This window comes from Pristiophorus japonicus, chromosome 7 (assembly GCF_044704955.1).
Source record: "Pristiophorus japonicus isolate sPriJap1 chromosome 7, sPriJap1.hap1, whole genome shotgun sequence".
Classification (NCBI taxonomy): Eukaryota; Metazoa; Chordata; class Chondrichthyes; family Pristiophoridae; genus Pristiophorus; species Pristiophorus japonicus.
The window spans coordinates 203,592,137-203,615,750 of record NC_091983.1 but is presented as its reverse complement, the minus strand read 5'-3'; the positions used below and the strand labels follow the sequence as shown (position 1 = coordinate 203,615,750).

Sequence of the window (23,614 nt, the reverse complement as noted above, 5' to 3'; positions counted from 1 at the left end):
TCTGTTTGAGATGAATAAGAGAAACTGAGCGCCAGCCAATATTGCCCGAAAGACAAAGCAAAGAAAACTTTCTTAAATCTACTAAGATTTACTACACTAAGGAATAGTAGGACGTGGATTTGAGCTCTTAATCCTCTACACAACAATTTACCGTGAGGGGCGCCAAGTGGAGGCCAGATAATTCTCCACTGCGAGGAAGTGGGGACAGAGAAAAATATTAATAAATCGGAGGGACAGTCACCCTGATCCCCTCTCCTACACCTCAGGTTTTCAGAGGGTCACTCGCAGATATGTGGGAACAAAGCCACTTCCCACCCGCCTCGGTGGTTGCAAATAGAGAGGGGAGATCCAAAAAAAGAGGATAAGCAGAAATACCTCTGAGAAAGACACTGAAGGGTATGCAGGAACAGAGAGTTCAAATACCTAATTCCCTGAAAACGCAAGCGTAACTTGAAAAAGCCATGTTAAGGCCAGTAGATTACTGAGTTTTATAAATAGGGGCAGAGTGTCCAAGAGGGCAGAAGTGATGATGAATTTGTATAAAACATTCCTTAGGCCACAGCGTACTATGTGCAGTTTTGTTACAGAAAGTACATTAAAGCCAGAGACCGTACAGCGGCAAATGACCAGGATGATGGCAGGAATGGGAAATTAGGAAATGAGGAGAGCCTCGAGATACGCAAGAGTGTTTTGAACATAAGAACATAACAAATAGGAGGATAGGTCATACGGCCCCTCGGGCCTGCTCCTCCATTTAATACAATCATGGCTGATCCGATCATGGACTCAGGTCCACTTCCCTGCCCGCTCCCCATAACCACTTATTCCTAATTGGTTAAGAAACTGTCTATCTGTCCTAAATTAATACAATGACCCAGCTTCCACAGCTCTCTGAGGCAGCGAATTCCACAGATTTACAACCCTCAGAGAAGAAATTTCTCCTCATCTCAGAATAAGGGGCCGCCCATTTAAAACTAAGATTATGTCCCCTTGTTCTAGTCTCCCCCATCAGTGAAAACATTCACTGGAGCAGAGAAAGCTAAGAGGAAATTTAGAGATTTAAAAAATTATGAAGGCTTGATAGTGAATTGGGAAAGACTAGTTCCTCTGGTTGGAGAGTCAGTGACAAGGGATCATCAATTTAAAATGATCACTAAGTGGGTGAGGAAAGAAGTTAGAAGAAATGTATTTATGCAGTGTGTTGTTGGAGCATGGAATGCTTTGCCACAGGGAGTAATCAAAGCAGAAAGCATTGCATCTTTAAAAGGAAAAGTGGATAAATACTTGAAACAAAGGAAAAAATAGGGCTATGGGAAAGAACAGTGGGATTAGTTTTGAATTGCTCGTGCTGGCACAGGCATGATTGGTATAATAGCCTCCATCTGTACTGTAAAATTCTATGTCGCTGAGCATCAATGTTGAACTCCCAATTACTAAATCAATACAAGGATTAAGACTGTTTGGTTAAAATGCTTTAGCTATGTTGGCAACGAAGGCTGCCCTAATAACTTGTACATAATTCATCTCAATTCTGTCTCAATTCATTTTATGGGTGCCCCTTTGGCAATTCATTCAGTCCTAATTAAATCTGAAATGTTGCCTACTTTTGAGATATATCAAGCAATTAAGATGGCCAGCAGATTTAATTTTTGACACGCTTTCCCGCTTAGTCTCTGGTCTGACTGATTGCTCCTCTCAAGATAGCCTCGATTTGGAGAGGAACCATGCGGCACGTGTCCTTCTTCGAGGGCACCACCAGTGCACCAGAGGAGACCTTGCCCACCTCATCTCCAAAGTAGCTCTCCGATGGCGAGGAAGGATGGCAATACTTTCTCCACACATAAAGGAAGCCCCAAGTGTGCCAATTGAGACCACAGATTGTAATTCTTAATTCTTCGTTAATAGGATTTATTTTTAGATCATTTTAAAACACAACGTCCCGCTAGAAACTGAATGGGAGAGAATGGCATGGGTGGTACTAACCTGCCTCCAGGCGCAGAACCCCTCTGGCATCCAGTATCCTGCAGGCCTCCAATGAACATTGAACCATGGCTTCTTTCTTTTTGCCAGTGTGTGTTATCTCCGCAACAAGCTCTCTTCCTTGCGCATCATTCACTGGTAACCTAAACAACGAGAGAGACTGTTACTTAACACGACAGCTCGCACTGCACTAGTACCTATAAAAACAGGTAGGCAACAAATTGGGATACAAGAGCATAAGAATTAGGAGCTGGAGTAGGCCATATGGCCCCTCAAGCCTGCGCCACCATTCAATAAGATCATGGCTGATCTTCAACTTCAACTCCACTTTCCCGCCTGATCCCCGTGTTCCTCGATTCCTCTAGACTGCAATGGCAGTCACACATCCACATGAAATGCAACTTCGCCTGTCATTGAGTTCTGGGAGTACAGCTCGAGCTGGTGCAGGAGGGCGATGGAAGTGAAGAGGGACATCATCAAGGTCCAGGTCGGTGATTGGAGCGTGGGCAGATACAGCAGGAGCGACGAGATCGGGGCGAAGGAGCAGTGAGAGATTGTAGAGGGACGTGATCGGGGCCCAGGAGAGGTGTGAGTTCGGGGCCAGAAGAAGCGAGGACCCAGGGGCAGCACGGGCCTGCCCTTACTGTGATATGTATGCAGACTAGGTCCGTGCAGCAGAGCAGGTCTCCAGTCGTCCTGGGTAATCCTTGCCACTGGACCAAGACCTAGCTCTGTCAAGCCCCTGTGGTGGCTGGTGTGCAACGGCCGTCCCAAGTTAAAAAAATCCACGCACAGGCATCTTCCACCCTGCAGGATTTAGTTCAGGACCTGGAATATTAGGTCCTTCATTGAAAAACCCGTGAACTCATCCTTTTTTGGCGTGGAAGCAAGTCATCCTTGTTTCGAGGGACTGCCTATGATGATGATGAGACTCCAAAAAGTGTTGTATGACATCCTTTAATATACTCCTCAACGACTGAGCATCCACAGCCCTTTCGGGTATAGAATTCCAAAGATTCACAACCCTCGGAGTGAAGAAATTCCTCATCTCGGTCTTAAATGGCCGACCCCTAACCCTGAGACTATGCCCCCTGGCTTTAGGTGTTGAAATTCAGTGACTCCGTTTTTGAAGCGGTGTCACCGTCTGAATGTGGATTTCAATGCCAGGCGGCAGTTGCCTCCTCCAACCGCGAAATTTAGTTTTACCGCCTGAAAAGGGGATTGCAGTGTTAAGTCAGGCGTTGCACACTACTCTGGAGGCGGTAAGCGGGGCTGCAAGTGATGCGGCAACATCCAGACGGCAATCATCATTTGTAACTGCGCCACAGACATACTGCCGCCACCTGCATTCAATTCAGGTGGTGATTGGGCACGGCACCGCCTTGTGCGTAGCTTCCCTTCCTACGCCCTCTCACAGGGTGAAGATGGCAGATGCAACGTGTATCTGCCCTGAAGGGCACACGAGTGGGTGCAGTAGCGGTGGGTCAGGCCGAGCCCCCTCGGGACAGTGACGGTATGTTGAATTCCTTTGCAGCCTCCAGCAGGTCACTTAGCCTGGACACCACAATTCTTCACCACGTTCCACGAGACTGGCATTTCCGACCGCCTTTCCCAGTGTGGCCCCCTCCCCTGCATGTTACCACTCTTTGCTGGCTTTGTGTTTTCAGATGATGACTCAGACGGCCAGGAACCTACACGTCAGTCTTCCACTGCAGGTGACGGTGGAGAGGACGAGGAGGTGGAGGACACCTCTCTGGACGTGACAGAGGAGCAGCTTTTTTGTGGAAGGCGTGGTTGGGGAGATGGAGGTGGGTGAGGCTCTGGGACACAGTGGCCTGCAGCAATGCCACAGGGGAGGGGAAAGCAGGAGTTCAGTTCCCCGGAGGATGAGTGCGTGCCTGAGTGATGCTCAGCAGTTGATGATGACCCCAAATTAGAGGATCTCTCAAGACAGTCATTGCAGATGCACAGTGATCTGCTGGGTGCATCATCAAGGCAGGGAGACAGAGGGAAACAAAATGGAGACAGAAGCAAAAGACAGAAAGGAGATGAGTAAAAGTGGAGGGCAGAGAAACCCAAGGCAAAAAACAGAAAGGGCCAATTACAGCAAAATTCTAAAGGGTCAAAGTGTAATAAAAAGGCAAGCCTGAAAGCTCGGTGCCTCAATGCAAGGAGTATTCGGAATCCAGGAAAGGGCTCTGAGCTAGTTAGAGTGGGTGAGAGCGCAGATGAACAGGACCCCAAGAGAGAATGCAAAAGGCAGGAGGCAACAGAGCAGAGTAGCACTGGGGTAAGTGTAAACCACAAGGTGATGGGAAGGGACAATATGTTTGAATATAAAGGGGCTGCAGGAGGGGTCAAAACTAAAAATCATGGTTTAAAAACTAGTATTAAAACACTCTACCTAAACGCACGCAGCATTCGAAATAAAGTAAATGAGTTGACGGCACAAATCATTACAAATGGGTATGATTTGGTGGCCATTACAGAAACATGGTTGCAGGGTGGCCAAGACTGGTAATTAAACATGCAGGGGTATCTGACAAATCGGAAGGATAGACAAGAAGGGAAAGGAGGTGGGGTAGCTCTGTTAATAAAGAATGATATCAGGGCAGTTGTGAGAGATGATATTGGCTCTAATGAACAAAATGTTGAATCATTGTGGGTGGAGATTAGAGATAGTAAGGGGAAAAAGTCACTGGTGGGCGTAGTTTATAGGCCCCCAAATAATAACTTCACGGTGAGGCGGACAATAATCAAGGGAATAATAGAGGCATGTGAAAAAGGAACGGCAGTAATCATGGGGAATTTTAACCTACATATTGATTGGTCAAATCAAATCGCACGGGGTAGCCTGGAGGAGGAATTCATAGAATGCATACGGGATTGTTTCTTAGAACAGTATGTTACAGAACCTACAAGGGAGCAAGCTATCTTAGATCCGGTCCTGTGTAATGAGACAGGAATAATAAACAATCGCCTAGTAAAAGATTCTCTCGGAATGAGTGATCACAGTATGGTTGAATTTGTAATACAGATTGAGGGTGAGGAAGTAGTGTCTCAAACGAGCATACTATACTTAAACAAAGGGGACGACAGTGGGATGAGGACACAGTTAGCTAAAGTAGACTGGGAACACAGACTAAACGGTGGCACAATTGAGGAACAGTGGAGGACTTTTAAGGAGCTCTTTCATAGTGCTCAACAAAATTATATTCCAGTGAAAAAGGGCAGTAAGAAAAGGGATAACCAAGAAAATAAAGGAGAGTATCAAATTAAAAACCAATGCGTATAAGGTGGCCAAGGTTAGTGGGAAACTAGAAGATTGGGAAAATTTTAAACGATAGCAAAGAATGACTAAGAAAACAATAAAGAAAGGAAAGATAGATTACGAAAGTAAACTTACGCAAAACATAAAAACAGATAGTAAAAGCTTTTACAGATATATAAAACGGAAAAGAGTGACTAAAGTAAATGTTGGTCCCCTTAGAAGATGAGAAGGGGGATTTAATAATGGGAAATGTGGAAATGGCTGAGACCATAAACAATTATTTTGCTTCAGTCTTCAGAGTGGAAGACACAAAAACATGCCAAAAATTGCTGGTCACGGGAATGTGGGAAGGGAGGACCTTGAGACAATCATTATCACTCGGGAGGTAGTGCTGGATAGGCTAATGGGACACAAGGTAGACAAGTCCCCATGTCCTGATGAAATGCATCCCAGGGTATTAAAAGAGATGGCGGAAGTTATAGCAGATGCATTCGTTATAATCTACCAAAATTCTCTAGACTCTGGGAAGGTATCAGCGGATTGGAAAGCAGCTAATGTAACGCCTCTGTTTAAAAAGGGGGCAGACAAAAGGCAGGTAACTATAGGCTGGTTAGTTTAACATCTGTAGTGGGGAAAATGCTTGAAGCCATCATTAAGGAAGAAATAGCAGGACATCGAGATAGGAATAGTGCAATCAAGCAGACGCAACATGGATTCATGAAGGGGAAATCATGTTTAACTAATTTACTGGAATTCTTTGAGGATATAACGAGCACAGTGGATAGAGGTGTACCGATGGATGTGGTGTATTTAGATTTCCAAAAGGCATTCGATAAGGTGCCACACAAAAGGTTACTGCAGAAGATAAAGATACGCGGAGTCAGAGGAAATGTATTAGCATAGATCGAGAATTGGCTGGCTAACAGAAAGCAGAGAGTCAGGATAAATGGGTCCTTTTCGGGTTGGAAATCGATGGTTAGTGGTGTGCCACAGGGATCGGTGCTGGGACCACAACTCTTTACAATATACATACATGACTTGGAAGAGAGGACAGAGAGCAGTGTAACAAAATTTGCAGTTTGACACAAAGATTAGTGGAAAAGCGGGTTGTGTAGAGGACACAGAGAGGCTGCAAAGAGATTTAGATAGGTTAAGTGAATGGGCTAAGGTTTGGCAGATGGAATACAATGTCGGAAAATGTGAGGTCATCCACCTTGGGAAACAAATCAGTAAAAGGGAATATTATTTGAATGGGGAGAAATTACAACATGCTGCGGTGCAGAGGGACCTGGGGGTCCTTGTGCATGAATCCCAAAAAGTTAGTTTGCAGGTGCAGCAGGTAATCAGGAAGGCGAATGGAATGTTGGCCTTCATTGCGAGAGGGATGGAGTACAAAAGCAGGGAGGTCCTGCTGCAACTGTACAGGGTATTGGTGAGGCCGCACCTGGAGTACTGCGTGCAGTTTTGGTGACCTTACTTAAGGAAGGATATACTAGCCTCGGAGGGGGTACAGAGACGATTCACTAGGCTGATTCCGGAGATGAGGGGGTTACCTTATGATGATAGATTGAGTAGACTGGGTCTTTACTCGTCGGAGTTCAGAAGGATGAGGGGTGATCTTCTCGAAACATTTAAAATAATGAAAGGGATAGACAAGATAGAGGCAGAGAGGTTGTTTCCACTGGTCGGGGAGACTAGAACTCGGGGGCACAGCCTCAAAATATGGGGGAGCCAATTTAAAACAGAGTTGAGAAGGAATTTCTTCTCCCAGAGGGTTGTGAATCTGTGGAATTCTCTGCCCAAGGAAGCAGTTGAGGCGAGCTCATTGAATGTATTCAAATCACAGATAGATAGATTTTTAACCAATAAGGGAATTAAGGGGTATGGGGAGCGGGCGGGTAAGTGGAGCTGAGTCCACGGCCAGATCAGCCGTGATCTTTTTGAATGGCGGAGCAGGCTTGAGGGGCTAGATGGCCTACTCCTGTTCCTAATTCTTATGTTCTTATGTTCTTATGTCACCGAAGCGTACGAGAGCATGGGCCTTACACTAAACATCCGCAAGACAAAGTTCCTCTATCAACCTGCCCCTACCATGCAGCACTGCTCCCCGATCATCAAAATCCACGTCAAGGCCTTGGACAACGTGGACCATTTTCCATACCTTGGGAACCTACTGTCAACAAGGGCAGACGTCGATGACAAAGTCCAACACTGCCTTCAGTGTGCCAGTGCAGCCTTCGGTCACCTGAGGAAGAGAGTGTTTGAAGACCAGGACCTCAAACCCAGCACCAAGCTCATGGTCTACAGAGCAGTAGTGATACCTGTCCTCCTAAATGCTTCAGAGACTTGGACTAAGTACAGCAGGCAACTCAAAGTACTGGAGAAGTACCACCAACACTGCCTCCGCAAGATCCTGCAAATCCATTGGCAGGATAGGCGCACCAACATCAGTGTTCTCGATCAGTCCAACATCCCCAGCATCAAAGCACTGACAACGCTCGATCAGCTCCGTTGGGTGGGCCACATCGTCTGCATGCCTGATACGAGACTCCCAAAACAAGCATTCTGTTCGGAGCTCCGACATGGCAATCGAGCCCCAGGTGGGCAGAGGAAACGCTTCAAGGACACCCTCAAAGCCTCCTTGAAAAAGTGAAACATCCCCACCGACACCTGGGAATCCCTGGCCCATGACCGTCTAAAGTGGAGGAAAAGCATCCGGGAAGGTGTCGAACACCTCTAGTCTCTTCACTGGGAGCAAGCTGAAGCCAAGCGTAAACAGCAGAAGGAGCGTGCAGCAACCCAGGCCCCCCACCCACCCGTTCCTTCAACCACCGTTTGCCCCACCTGTGACAGAGACTGTAGGTTCCGCATCGGACTCATCAGTCACCTGAGAACTCACTTTTAGTGTGGAAGCAAGTCATCCTCGACTCCGAGGGATTGCCCAAGAAGAAGTAGTATTGTCAAGGGTGCCCGAGAGTGTCGATGCACTAGCTGTGAGGATGGAAGAATCCGCCGCAACCATTGCATTACTGACTCAGCAGCCCATTGAGTCCATCCTTGGTAGATACCAATAGATGTTGGATGCTTCAAGTGATCATGGGGTCCCAGACATAGTGGCACAGGCTCTGGCTGACATGGCAGTAGCCATTGGGCAGTAGGCCGACGCTGTGGTAGGCCTGCAGACTGTCATGTCGTCAGTGCGTGGCGGCATCAATCAGCACTGTGGAGTGCTGCAGTTGCGGTCTGCCAACTTTGCGGATGCAGAGCCAACTTGAATCCACGCAGGCACTGACCGCTGCCATCGTGCCTGGGCCCCATCAGTTGCACGGGGAACTAACATTGGCGAAGCATGGCAGCAATCTGTGCTCAGCCAGATAGTTTCAGATGCTGAGGCTCTGCCCCAGGGGAGTAGCAACATGTCTCTCAGGATGACATCATTCTGTCCTTGACCGTGCCGCTCCCTGCAACCCATCCACCACAGAGTGCTGCCATCCATGCTGAGGTGATGCAGTCCACAGCTGGGCCTTCCAGGGCCTGAGCTGGTGAGGAACATCCTGCTAAGCCATCAGCTGTGGTAGCGACGCCAACACAGCGACCTACTACCAGCCTTGCTGCAGGCACTATGACCCCATTGAGGAGGAGCAGTCGGCCTGGGAGCTGGGGACAGGGGGGGAGCCAGGAAGAGGTGGGAAAGCACTGAGAAAGAGCTACTAAATACGTGTGCGCTAGTGGCCAGACATGGTGACCTTGTTCGAATATGAACTCATGCAAATAGAGCCAATAAAGAATTGTGTGATAGCGGCCAGAGATGCTGTCCATGTTCCGTTATGAACTAATGTGAATAGTTGCACGTAGATGTAGGTGATAATGTTTCTAGCAGTCTGGTTTCAATTATTGTTTGCTGTGGATGGTGGCATCCTTTAGTGCTTCTTTACCGCAACTATGGTTTTTGTCGCAAATGATTTTTTAAAAAATTGTAACAATTTTGTCTTGCCATTTATATACACGGAGACTTGGAGGGTGGGGCGCGATGTCTTCAGCAGATCGCCATGTGAATAGGCTGGCCAGGTGAGGCTGGGTCCACAGTGCCACAGGCGTACAATCAGTGGCCCCCTGGACCATGGAGAAACCCACTATCCTGGCGAAGCCACAGGAGCGCTCATCCTGGCCCTCCCTGGACATGGTGAATTTTAAGTAGTCCATGCGTTGGCAGTAGAGAGCGTCGGTCACCTGGCGGATGCAGCAATGCAAGATGTTGCATATATCGCCTACAGGAATCTGGAAGGATCTGGTAGCATCAAAGTTGAGGGCAACTGTCACTTTCACTGCCACTGACAGCGAGGTCCTGGTGCCGATGTCACCTTTGAGGTCTGTGTGCAAACGGTGGCAGAGCTCAGTGATCACCTCCTTGTGGAACCGCAGCCTTCTGATGCATTGCTCCTCGGACATATCTAGGCAAGAATAATGTGCACAGTAAACCCTGCGTCTGTCCGGCCTCCTGCCCCGAGGTCTGAGGCCTTTCCTCTGACGTGGACCCACACCGGCAGTAAGCCGTCTCTGTAGATGGTGCCTTTCAAGACTTCGCCGCAGGAAAACGTGGTGTGCCATCACTTCCCTCATTAAGTTGCAGAAGGCAGCCGCGATGTGCTAGTCGCCAATGGATCTGACCTTAAAGGCACCAATATTTGCGAAATGCTCGGTGTGAAGCTGAGTAGTCGCAGCACACCAACACCGAAGCACTCTGAGGAGAAAATGCAGCACTGGCCGTGACCTCTGTGGCCCGCCGTTACCTCAACTTGTGATTACCAACTTTTTGTGGCGTGTTCCCGCTAGCCGGTAAGTGAGGCGGTAAAAGTGAATTTGGCGAGACTGCCGCCAAGGAGGCATTGCACGTGTACAGACATCAGGATTTTCACGGCGGTAGTCGGTGGGCGGCAAATCTTTACACCCTTGAAAAAGGACAACCGAATTTCCCATCAAGCAGCACCTCCGCCGCCGAGCCATTCACGGCCCGTTGCCGCCTCACTTAGGCGGTATTAGCTGGCGGTAGCAACCGAATTTTTGATCCCTTAGACTCTCCAGCCAGGGGAAACAAATCTCTCTGCATCTACCCTGTCCATCCCCCTCAGAATCTTATATGTTTCAATAATATCTCCTCTCATTCTTCTAAATTCCAGAGAGTAAAGTCGCAATCTGCTCAATCTCTCCTTAGAAGACAACCCTCTCATCCCAGGAATCAATCTAGCGAACTGCCTCTAAGGCATGTATGTCTTTTTGCAGACAAGGAAACCAAAACTGTACACAATACTCCTGGTGCGGTCTCACCAGGGCCCTATATAATTGCAGAAAGACGTCTTTACTCTTATACTCAAATCCTCTTGTAATAAAGGTCAACATACCATTTGCTTTCTTAATTGCTTGCTGTACCTGCATGCTAACTCTCCTGTACAATGACACCAAAATCTCTCTGAACGCCAGGGGCATAAAACCGTAACCGTGCTCCCAGGAAAAAACAAATCATTTAAACTACTGACTCAGTTCTCCCCTGCCCCACCCAGATTTCAATGCAGATTACATTTATTTTTTTTTAATTAAATGTTTACATTTTTTCCCTTCAAGTATTTATCCAATTGTTTTTTGAAAGTTATTATTGAATCTGCTTCAAGCACCCTTTCAAGCAATGCATTCCAGATCGCAACAACTCGTGGTTTAAAAAATGCTTCCTCATAAGAACATAAGAAATAGGAACAGGAGTAGGCCATACGGCCCCTCGAGCCTGCTCCGCCATTCAATAATATCATGGCTGATCTAATCATGGACTCAGCTCCACTTCCCTGCCCGCTCCCCATAACCCCTTATCTTTTAAGAAACTGTCTATTTCGGTCTTAAATTTATTCAATGTCCCAGCTTCCACAGCTCTCTGAGGCAGCGAATTCCACAGATTTACAACCCTCTGAGAAGAAATTTCTCCTCATCTCTGTTTTAAATGGGCGGCCCCTTATTCTAAGATCATGCCCTCTAGTTCTAGTCTCCCCCATCATTGCAAACATTCTCTTTGCATCCACCTGTGTCAAGCCCCCTCATAATCTTATATGTTTTGATAAGATTACCTCTTATTCTTCTGAATTCCAATGAGTAGAGGCCCAACCTACTCAACCTTTCCTCATAAGTCAACCCCCTCATCCCCAGTATCAACCGAGTAAACCTTCTCTGAACTGCCTCCAAAGCAAGTATATCCTTTTGTAAATATGGAAACCAAAACTGCACACATACTCCAGGTGTGGCCTCACCAAAACCTTGTATAGCTGTAGCAAGACTTCCCTGCGTTTATACTCCATTCCCTTTGCAATAAAGGCCAAGATACCATTGGCCTTACTGATCACTTGCCGTACCTGCATACTCTCCTTTTGCATTTCATGCACAAGTACCTCCAGGTCCTGCTGTACTGCGGCACTTTGCAATCTTTCTCCATTTAAATAATAACTTGCTCTTTGATTTTTTTCTGCCAAAGTGCATGACCTCACACTTTCCAACATTATACTCCATCTGCCAAATTTTTGCCCACTCACTTAGCCTGTCTATTTCCTTTTGCAGATTTTTTGTGTCCTCCTCACACGTTGCTTTACCTCCCATCTTTGTATCTCCAGCAAACTTGGCTACGTTACACTCAGTCCCTTCTTCCAAGTCATTAATACAGATTTGCAAATAGTTGGGGTCCCACCACTGATCCCAGCGGCACCCCACTAGTTACTGGTTGCCAACCAGAGAATGAACCATTTATCCCGACTCCCTGTTTTCTGTTAGTTAGCCAATCCTCTATCCATGCTAATATATTACCGCCAACCTCATGAACTTTTATCTTGTGCAGTATCCTTTTATGTGGCACCTTGTCAAATGTCTTCTAGAAGTCCAAATACACCACATCCACCCTGTTCGTTGCATCCTTGAAGAACTCCAGCAAATTTGTCAAACATGACTTCCCCTTCATAAATCCATGCTGACTCTGCCTGACCGAATTTTGCTTTTCCAAATGTTCTGCTACTGCTTCATGTCACTTCTGCAGCAGCAGTTATCCCCATTTCTAATATGAGCTTGTCTGCTCCTGCAGATATATGGCTACCCTAGTTTATAATGCACGCAGAAAAGATAATGCAGGATTCAGGTCAAACTTTCAACTAATTTATACTTTGTTTTGGGCAAGGGGAAGTTGCCTTTGATTAGCTATTTTCATTGTATCATAGACAAGGAATCATTTAGAAACAAACTGTAAAGAACATAAGGGAATCAAGGGATATGGGGATAGGGCGGGTAAATGGAGTTGAGGTAGAAGATCAGCCATGATCACATTGAATGGCAGAGCAGGATCGAGGGGCTGTATGGCCTACTCCTCTCCTAATTCTTATGTTCTTATAAGATGCCACCATAACATGCAGGCGATTCTCCACTGATTTTTCTTTCGAGACACATCTTTAGAAAACTAACATACTCTGTGGTAGCACTTGTCACTATCAAATGTAAAAAGGTTAAGTGCAGCCATGAGCTTCAGATCCTGCTACATGTCCCAGCACCCATGTACAGCTCACCATTCAATTAGACGCTACAAACAAAGGGCCCAAGTTTTAGTTGAGGATTAGAACAGCGCACCTCTGAGGGATCCGCTGATTTCCTGGAATAAAAAGCGCGCCTGTTTCTTACCTTGCTATTCTCGACTTCCATGAGGCCTCCGCGCAGCATAGCAGCAACAGCGGGGAACGGAGCTACAGCCCTGCGCCTAAAAGACTGCCGGCAGTTGCGCGCGTGTGTAGTGGAGTCTGTGCACGTGCGCAGTAGCTCCTGGCCCCCAGATTCTGTGTGTGTGTGCTGCAGGCTGTGTGGGAGGGGCCTGAAGCATGCCACCCCTAACCCTGGCCGAATGGGCTCCTGGAGCGGGTGACCGACTATGCGGAGGAGTAGGAGCTCAGACCTTGAGACGGCAAACAAGGGAGAAGGAGCTGGCAAAAGTGACCATCAAGAAGGAAGATGTCGATTGAATGGCAGAGCAGGATCGAGGAGGAGGAGAAAATGGATACTTTTCAGAATGGCAGGCAGTGACTAGTGGGGTACCGCAAGGTTCTGTGCTGGGGCCCCAGCTGTTTACACTGTACATTAATGATTTAGACGAGGGGATTAAATGTAGTATCTCTAAATTTGCGGATGGCACTAAGTTGGGTGGCAGTGTGAGCTGCGAGGAGGCTGCAGAGTAACTTGGATAGGTTAGGTGAGTGGGCAAATGCATGGCAGATGAAGTATAATGTGGATAAATGTGAGGTTATCCACTTTGGTGGTAAAAACAGAGAGACAGACTATTATCTGATTGGTGACAGATTAGGAAAAGGGGAGGTGCAACGAGACCTGGGTGTCATGGTACATCAGTCATTGAAGGTTGGCATGCAGGTACAGCAGGCGGTTAAGAAAGCAAATGGCATGTTGGCCTCCATAGCGAGGGGATTTGAGTAAATGGGCAGGGAGGTGTTACTACAGTTGTACAGGGCTTTGGCGAGGCCACACCTGGAGTATTGTGTACAGTTTTGGTCTCCTAACTTGAGGAAGGACATTCTTGCTATTGAGGGAGTGCAGCGAAGATTCACCAGACTGATTCCCGGGATGGTGGGACTGACATATCAAGAAAGACTGGATCAACTGGGCTTGTATTCACTGGAGTTCAGAAGAATGAGAGGGGACCTCATCGAAACGTTTAAAATTCTGACGGATTTAGACAGGTTAGATGCAGGAAGAATGTTCCCAATGTTGGTGAAGTCCAGAACCAGGGGTCACAGTCTAAGGATAAGGGGTAAGGCATTTAGGACCGAGATGAGGAGAAACTTCTTCACCCAGAGAGTGGTGAACCTGTGGAATTCTTTACCACAGAAAGTTGTTGAGGCCAATTCACTAAATATATTCAAAAAGGAGTTAGATGAAGTCCTTACTACTAGGGGGATCAAGTGATATGGCGAGAAAGCAGGAATGGGGTACTGAAGTTGCATGTTCAGCCATGAACTCATTAAATGGCGGTGCAGGCTCGAAGGGCCGAATGGCCTACTCCAGCACCTATTTTCTATGTTTCTATGCTCTCACTGACTGAGGCTATTGAGTGTTCCTTGGGACTGTCTCGGAGATGTTCGGAGGGGTGGGGATAGCAGGAAAGCAAAGAGATTGGGGGAAAGACTCGAGTAGGATGGGACCTGGGCAGGCTCGTCTGTTTAATGTTGTCCCCTCTCCCCCTCCCGGCTGTGCTCACGACCCTATCCCTGGCCGAGTGGCCTGCCGCTGCTTGCTGCCTGCGTGTATGGGCTGCGTGTGCTTGCTGCTGTGTGCGCTGCTGGAGGGCTCCCAGTGCTCCCGAACGGCTAGGTGAGGTAAGAACTTTTAATTTCTTATTTATTGCTTTATTGATTTTAAATTTTTTATTCATTGATTTATTGATTGATGGTCCTTTATTTTTAAAAAGTGAAGGTGTTTAGTGCTCTCTCTTCCCTTCTCCCCCGCCCCTCATCTCTGGCTAGCTGCGCTGATTTCTTAACTCTACACAAGGTTTTTCCTGGCGTATAAAAATGGGCGCTTGTTCCGTTCTAATTTAGTTTGGAGTAACTTTTCACAGTTCAAACTTGCAAAACAGGCATAAGTGGCTGGACACGCCCCCTTTTGGAAAAAAAAACTGAACTAAAACGAAACTAAACTAACTCACTAGAACTGGAGCAAACTAAATGTGGAGAATTTCTAGGATACTCCAAAAAATAGGAGCAAATCCAGTTGAAATTTGGGCCCAATGAATCCACATTAGCCATACTTGACAGTCTGGCTAATGTTTGGCACAAATTTCAGCTTTCTGCCATGAGCACATTTAGTAAATACTCGATCACATTTCACAGCACGTGATAAAAACAGCTCGGGTGGAGATCATGTTGGGGCGCCAACATTTTCTCAATTTTGGCTCCAATTCTGGGCTCCCAAAAATAATGCTCGAATGGACCCCAGTTTCGGAATCCCCGGTGCCACAAGTTAATTGTCACTCTGATCCCAACAGTTGAAAAGAGCTGTCAAAGGCCAGATATTCACACTCAAAACATGGTCTAATGTGCAAAAGAAGAAGCATTCAGACTAGTTAAGAAAATCACAGGGCAATGCAATGCCTTGTGGGGAACTGAGCCATACTGAGCAGGAAGATTCGAACTCCGAGCCTTGGTCAGAGTTGACTGACCTTAGCTCGGATTGAGGTAGGGGCACGACAATTGATTTTAGCATCTTTGCACCAGTGAAAGGGTGAAGGGAAGGGTTTGGAGGAGGAGGTGGACAATTAGAAAAAATAGACTTGCATTTCTATAGCCCTTTCACATCCACCGAACATCCCATGTTTTACAGCCAATGACATACTTTTGAAGTGTAATGTAGGAAATGCGGCAGTCAATTTGCGTACAGCAAGCTCCTACAAACAGCAATGTGATAATGACCAGATCATGTTTTTAGTGATGTTGATTGAGGGATAAATATTGGCCAGGATACCTGGAAGAACTCCCCTGCTCGTCTTCGAAATAGTAGCCATGGGATCTTTTACGCCCACCCAAGAGAGCAGGCAGCGCCTCAGCTTAACACCTCATCTGAAAGACGGCATTCCCTCAGCACTGCACTGGAACGTCAACTTAGATTTTTGTGCTCAAGTCTCTGGAACGGGACTGCAACCCACAACCTTCTGACACAGAGGCGAGAGTGCTACCCACTGAGCCACAGCTGAGTTTCTGCTCGTGATGGTTACTCAGTGTGAATGCTGGATATTAGACTCGTGTGCAACTGCCTCCTGTCTGCCCCCATGGAGGAAGGATGACAAATAAAGGAAAGTATAACATCTATAGACATGGTTAAAGAAGCCAGGGAACAACATTTTATTCCATTAGAATTTAATGAAGTCAGAACTCAAAGTCAGTGTCTTTAATAATATTTACTTTTTTGAGATAAAATCTACTATACCTGACTCTACAGACCCAATTACCAGAGCCACGCTCATCATACTCATATTCCAGCTCCTCGCCTGCAAAAAAAAATGAAATGGACCAGATGTTTTGAAATTCTGATTTTACGATGTTAATTAAACAATACAGCTACATAATTTACATGACATGAGCAGGAAAGATGACTTGTAGTTACAAAGCGCTACATCGTAACTCTCAGAAATGACATACAAGCACCCCAAACAGAATTAAGTGGAGCGACTATTATGTACAAAATCCTGTCAGACATTGTGCACACAGCAAGATCCAACACATGACAACAAGATAATGATCAGTTAACATGTTGATTTAATGGTGTTCCCTTGATCCCACAACTGTGATGTCAAATTGCCTGACCAACATCAAATTGCAGATGTCAAAATGTGCACCAATTGAACATCGGAAAGACCAAAGCCGTTGTTTTTCAGGCCCCACCATGAACTCCACACTCTTCCCATCAACGACATCACCCTCCCTGTTCACTTGTTTATAGACGAAGCAGAGTAAAACGCTGCCATTCTATTTGACCGAGAGCAAAGCTTCATAGCCATTGCCAAGACTGCTCACTTCTCCTGCAACACTGCCTGCTCCTCCCATACCTCAGCCTCACTGCTGCTGAAACCTAGATCCATGTTTTTGTCACCTTTACACTCAATTTCTCCAATACTCCCTTTGCCGGCCTCCCATCCTGCACCCTTCATAAACTCCAACTGATCCAAAGCTCAGCTGCCTATATCTTGTCCCACACTAAATTCTGCTTGCTCAGCAGCCCCATTCTCACTGACCTACACTAGTTCCCTGTATTCATATTGCATTGAACTTAAAATCCTCATCGTCATCTGTAATTTCTCCATGGCCTTGCTTCACCCGTACACATCTGCCTCTAGCACACTCTACTGTCTTCAAATTTTGTCCTTTTAGGAACTTAGGAGTGTTAGTAACAGGAGTAGACCATTCAGCCCCTCGGGCCTGCTCCGCCACGAGCAGGCTAATTCGATCATGGCTAATGTGCACCTCAACTCCATTTTCATATCTTTGCACCATATCCCTCGACACTCTTAGCGAAGAAAAATCTATCTATCTCAATCTTAAAAGCTCCAATTGTCCCAGCACTCTCAGCCTTCTGGAGGCGGGGGAAGAGAGTTCCAGATTTCTATCACCCACCTTGTGCATCCCACCATTCGTGGTACAGCTTTCAACCACCTTGGCATACTTTCGCAAACTCCCCAAACTCCCTTTGCTTCTCCATTTCTCTCACCAGCTATAAAACCAAGCTTTCTATCACCTCTTCTAACTTTCTCAGCATGTCTTCATTCCTTTATCTGTTGGGGATGCTTTCTACAATAAAGGCGCAATATAAATGCAAGATGGTATTGTTTTGGTGGAGGGGGATATATTGGTCAGGACACTGGGGGGAATCTCACTGCTCATTTTAATTTGGGTCACAGAGTCATTGATGTCCACCTGAAGCACCAACTCAGTCAACAATCCTCAGTTTAATGTTTCAGCGGAAAGTCGGTCTCTCTCTCCTAGTGTGCTAAATTATGTACTTGACGCCTAAGTGGGGCATGAAGCCACAGCCATCTGATTTAGGAATGAACATGAGGTGGGACTCCCAAATCTAGAGCCTCCTGGATGTCAATGTGCGAGAATAGTGGTCGGAGATAAAGGTAGGCCCGAGAGCACGCAGGGAGCAAGAGCATCAGGGAGTGAGGTAAAAAAAACTAAAGTAACATCAGCACAAGGGAAAGAGCTGACTGGTGAGGAGCTGGTGCTTTTTTTTTTGAGTCTTGGTTTATTTCTGTTAAGTTAATTAATAGTCTATTAAACAGAGACATGGGAAGGCACTTCAGTCCCGTGGAATGTGTCATGTGGGAACTCCAGCATGATTCCCGTGTCCTGGACAGCCACATGTACAGTAAGTGTGGTCAGCTGGAGGAGCTCGAACTCTGGGTTTCGGAGCTTGAGCAGCGGCTGGCACATCTGTGAGACTGAGAGCTTCGTGGATAGCACGTTTCAGGAGGTGGTCACCCCGCAGCTTAAGAGTCTGCAGGCAGAGAGGGAATGGGTAACTATCAAGGAGGAACAGGCAGGTGGTGCAAAAGTCCCCCGAGTGCATCTCACTCTCTAACTGGTATTCAGTTCTACATACTGGTGAGGGCGATAGTTCCTCTGGGGAGTACAGCCAGAGCCAAGTCCACGGCATCACGAGTGGCTCAGCTGTACGGGGGAGAGGAGGAAGATCGGGAAAGCAATAGGGAGAGGGGGATTCAATAGTTAGGGAAACAGACAGGCATTTCCGTGGCCGCATCAGTGGTTCCAGGATGGTATGTTGCCTCCTTGGTGCCTGGGTCAAGATGTCACTGAGCAGCTGCAGAACATTCTGAGGGGGGAGAGTGAGCAGACAGAGTCATGGTCCATATCGGTATCAGCTACATAGGTTAAAAAGAAGGATGAGGTCCAACAAGCAGATTTTAGGGAGCTAGGAGAAAGATTAATAAGCAGGACCTCAAAAGGTAGTAATCTCCAGATTGCTCCTGGTGCCACGTGTTACTGTAAATCGAAATAGGAGGTTAGAGCAGATGAATGAGTGATTGGAGGGATGGTGCAGGAGGGAGGTTTTTAGATTCCTGGGACATTGGGACCGGTGTTGAGGGAGGTGGGACCTGTATAGGCCAGATAGGTTGCACCTCAACAGAGCCGGGACCAATATCCTCATGGGTGGGTTTGCTAGTGCTGTTAGGGATGGTTTAAAATAATTTGACAGGGTTAGGCACGAGGATGTAGTATCAGAAAGGAGAAACAAGGTTCACAAAGGATTGGGAGAGACAGATAGCACTAGAATAAGAAAGAGCACGGTATTAGGTAGGGTCAGACCAAGAGAGAATACAAGAAGGTCGAAGATAGATTTACAGTGGATGCATGTGTGTAAATGCACAAAGCGTGATAAATAAGACTGGTGAGCTGCAGGCACAAACGGAAACATAAGAATTTGAGGTCGTAGCAATAACGGAGACCTGGCTAAAAAAAGGGCAGGGTTGGGCACTAAATAGTCCTGGATATAAGATGTTCAGGAAAGATAGGGAAGGAAAGAAAGGAGGTGGGGTGGCAGTATTGATTAGGGAGAATATTACAGTGCTGGAGAGAGAGGATGTCCTGGAGGGGTCAAGAACAGAATCTATTGGGTTAGAGTTAAGAAATAATAGAGGTGCCATTACACTACCAGATATATTCTATAGGCCACCAACTAGTAGGAAGGATATAGAGGAGCAAATTTGCAGGGAAATTATAAAGAGGAGTAAGAACTATAGAGTAGTGATAATGGGGGACTTCAATTATCCTAATGTAGACTGGGATAGGAATAGGGCGGAGAAGGGGAAGAATTTCTGAAGTGTGTTCAGGAGAACCTTCTTGATCAGTATGTTTCCAGCCCAATGAGGTAGGAGGCATTGCTGGATCTGGTTCTGGGGAATGAGATGGGTCATAGAACTTGGGGGAAAAAAATGGGCAACAATATTGGCAAGAAACGATGGAGAACAGCAATGGGAAACATTTAAAACAGTGTTCAACAGAGTGCAGGAACACTATATTCTGCTAAAAGGAAAGAACAAACTAATCACTAATGAGACTCCATGGATGAATAAAGCCATACGGAACAATTTGAGGATAAGGAAAGATGCATACATTACGTACATAGATAGCAGGGGAGTGTATAAGGGAGAATACGGAAAGATTAGTGGAGAAGTCAAAAAAACAATTAGGAAGGCAAAGAGGAACTATAAAATTAAATTATCAAGAAACATAAAACAAAATTGTAAAATATTTTACAGGCACATCAATAAAAAAGGAAGGTTGGGATGGGAATAGGGCCATTAAATGGTAGACAGGATAATACCACAGGCAACGATCGAGAGATGGCAGAAATATTAAATAATTATTTTGCTTCAATATTTATCAGGGAGATAGAACAGGTGGACATGCCATTGAATGATGAGATTAGTAATAAGAAAAGTTCATTTAAAATAAAAAGAGGGGCTATATTAAATAAACTAACCAAACTCAAAGAGGATACAATCCCTGGCCCGGATGGATTACATCCACGCATTTTAAAAGAATCTAGGGAAGAGATAGTAGTGGCATTACTACACATATCTAATAATTAATTAGAAAAAGATATAGTGCCAGAGGACTGTTGGATAGCAATCATAATATCTATATTTAAGAGGGATAGAACATATCCAGGGAATTATACACCAGTCAACTTAACATCGGTGCTACAAAAAATAATGGAATCCCTACTAAAGGAGAAAATAGAACATCGAGAAACCAAAAATATAATAATGAATAGTCATCATGGATTTCAAAAGGGAAAGTCTTGAGTTACCAACCTCAATGAATTTTTTGAAGAGGTAACAGAGAGAATAGACAATGCTAATGGAGTAGATGCAATTTATTTAGATTTTCAAAAGGCCTTTGATAAGGTACCACATAATAGACTGACGAACAAGTCAGAGAATGCGGCGTCAGGGGACAAGTAGCAAAATGGATAGTTAGCTGGCTTCAAGAAAGAAAGCAGAGAGTACGGGTAAAGGGTAGCTATTCACAGTGGCAACGATGGTGTTACACAAGGATCAGTGCTGGGACCATTGTTGTTCACAATTTATATTAACCATTTAGACGTTGGAATCAAAAACACAATTTCTAAATTTGTGGTTGACACCAAATTGGGGTCGAAAGTCAATACTGAGGAGGACTGCAACAAATTATAGGAGGACATTAATAAACTTGCAGAATGGGCATATAATTGGCAAATGAAGTTCAACACAGATAAATGTGAGGTATTACATTTTGGTGGAAACAATAGGGAGGTCACTTATTACTTGGAGGGTGAGAGTCGAGATGGGGTAAAGGAACAAAGGGATCTCGGAGTACAAATACGCAAATTATTAAAAGTTGCGATACAGGTTAGCAAGGCTGTAAAAAAAGCAAACCAAGCACAAGGGTTTATTTCTCGAGGTATAGAATTGAAAAGTAGGGAAGTTATGCTAAACCTGTATCGAAACTTGGTTAGACCACACTTGGAGTACTGCGTACAGTTCTGGTCACCATATTATAAAAAGGATATAGAGGCACTGGAGAGGGTGCAGAGAAGATTTCAGAGGATGATACCAGAAATGTGAGGTTATACACATCAGGAAAGGATGAACAGGCTGCGTCTCTTTTCTCTTGAAAAAAGGCTGAAGGTGACCTAATAGGGATCTTTAAAATTATGAAAGGTTTTGATAGTGGATAGAGAGAGAATGTTTCCACTTGTAGGGAAGAGCATAACTAGAGACCATTAATACAAGATAGTCACCAAGAAATCCAATAGGGAATTCAGAAGAATCTTCTTTACCCAGAGTGTGGTGAGAATGTGGAACTCGCTACCACAGGGAATGGTTGAAGCGAATAGTACAGATGCGTTTAAGGGGAGGCTGGACAAGCATATGAGGGAGAAGGGAATAGAGAGTTAGGCTGATAGATTTAGATGAGGAAAGACGGGAGGAAGTTCGAATGGAGCATAAACGCCGGCATGTTCTGGTTGGGCCAAATGGCCTGTTTCTGTGTCGTAGATCCTATGTAAAATTATGAAGGTTTTGATAGAATAGACAGAGTGTTTCCACTTGTGGGGCAGAGCAAAACTAGAGGCCATCAATGTAAGAGTCACCAAGAAATCAAATAAGGAATTCAGGAGGAACTTCTTTGCTCAGAGAGTGGTGAGAATGTGGAACTTGCTACCACAGGGAGTGGTTGAGGCGAATAGCATAGATGCATTTAGGGGGAGGCTAGATAAGCACAAGGGCGAAGGGAAGAGAGGGTTATGCTGATAGATGAGGAAAGATGGGAGGAGGCTCGACTGGAGTATGGACTGGTTGGGCCAAATGGCCTGTTTCTGTGCTGTATATCCGATGTTATTTTATGTAATGTCAAGTGGAGCAAGTGTCAGTAGGGGAACCTTTAGAGAACAGTGATCATAGTATCATAAGGTTTAAATTAGTGATACAAAAGGACAAAGAGTAATCCAGAGTAAAAATATTTCAGTGGATTGAGAATGGATCTGGCCAGAGTAAATTGGAATCAAAGATTGGCAGGCAAAACCGTAATCAAACAATGGGCTGCCTTTAAAGAGGATATGGTTTGGGTACAATCGAGGTACATTCCCATCGGTGGGAAAGGTAGGGCAATCAAAGCCAGAGCTCCCTGGATGAAAAAGGAGATAGAGATTAAGATGATGCAGAAAAAGGGGGCAAGTTGAGAATACAAGCGAGAGCCAGGATGAACAGCCTGACATAGTCATGCTCACAGAATCATACCTTTCAGTCAATATTCCAGACTCCTCCATCACCATCCCTGGGTATGTCATGCCCCACCGGCAGGACAGATCCACCAGAGGCGTGGCATACAGTCAGGGGGGAGTGGCCCTGGGAGTCCTCAACATGGATTCCGGGCCCCATGAAGTCCATGGCTTCAGGTCAAGCATGGGCAAGGAAAGCTCCTGCTGATTACCACATACAGCCCTCCCTCAGCTATATATCAGTACTGTTCCATGTTGAAGACCACTTGGCAGAAGTATTGAGAGTAACAAGGGCACAGAATATACTCTCGGTGGGGGACCTCAACGTCCATCAACAAGATTGGCTCGGTAGCACCACTACTGACCGTGCGCTGAAGGACACAGCTGCCAGACTGGGCCTGTGGTAAATGGTGAGAGAACCAACACGTGGGAAAAACCGACTTGACCTTGTCCTCACCAATTTAACTGTCGCAGATGCATCTGTCCATGACAGCATTGGTAGCAGTGACATTGCACAGTCATTGTGGAGATAAAGCCTGTCTTCATACTGAGGGCACCCTCCATCGTGTTGTGTGGCACTACCACTGTGCTGAATGGGTTGGATTTAAAACCGATCTAGCAGCTCAAAACTGGGCAGCCACAAGGCGCTGTCGGCCATCAGCAGCAGCAGAATTGTATTTCACCACAATCCGTAGCCTCATGGCCCGGTATATCCCTCACTTATCATTACCATCAAGCCAGGGGACCAACCCTGGTTCAATGAGGAGTGCAGAAGAGCATGCCAGGAGCAGCACCAGGCTTACCTAAAAATGAGGTACCAACCTGGGGAAGCTGCAACACAAGAGACATGCATGGTAAACATGATAAGTAAGCAAGCTATATACAGGGCTAAGCAATCCCATAATCAACGGATCAGATCAAAGCTCTGCAGTCCTGCCACATCAAGTCACGAATGGTGGTGGACCATGAAATAACTAACGGGAGGTGAAGGCCCAACCCCATCCTCAA

General features: G+C 45.9%; 1 protein-coding gene across 1 annotated transcript in view; it reads right to left on the bottom strand.

Moving 5' to 3' along the window:
• The window catches only part of slc4a1ap (solute carrier family 4 member 1 adaptor protein), a 185,300-nt gene that overhangs the window by 110,412 nt on the left and 51,274 nt on the right, over nucleotides 1–23,614 (bottom strand). The window contains exons 5-6 of the mRNA XM_070885715.1: nucleotides 16,253–16,313; nucleotides 1,984–2,123 (exon numbers count right to left, since the gene is read on the bottom strand). Coding sequence (XP_070741816.1) covers nucleotides 1,984–2,123; nucleotides 16,253–16,313 — 201 coding nt within the window. The remainder of the gene's footprint in view (nucleotides 1–1,983; nucleotides 2,124–16,252; nucleotides 16,314–23,614) is intronic.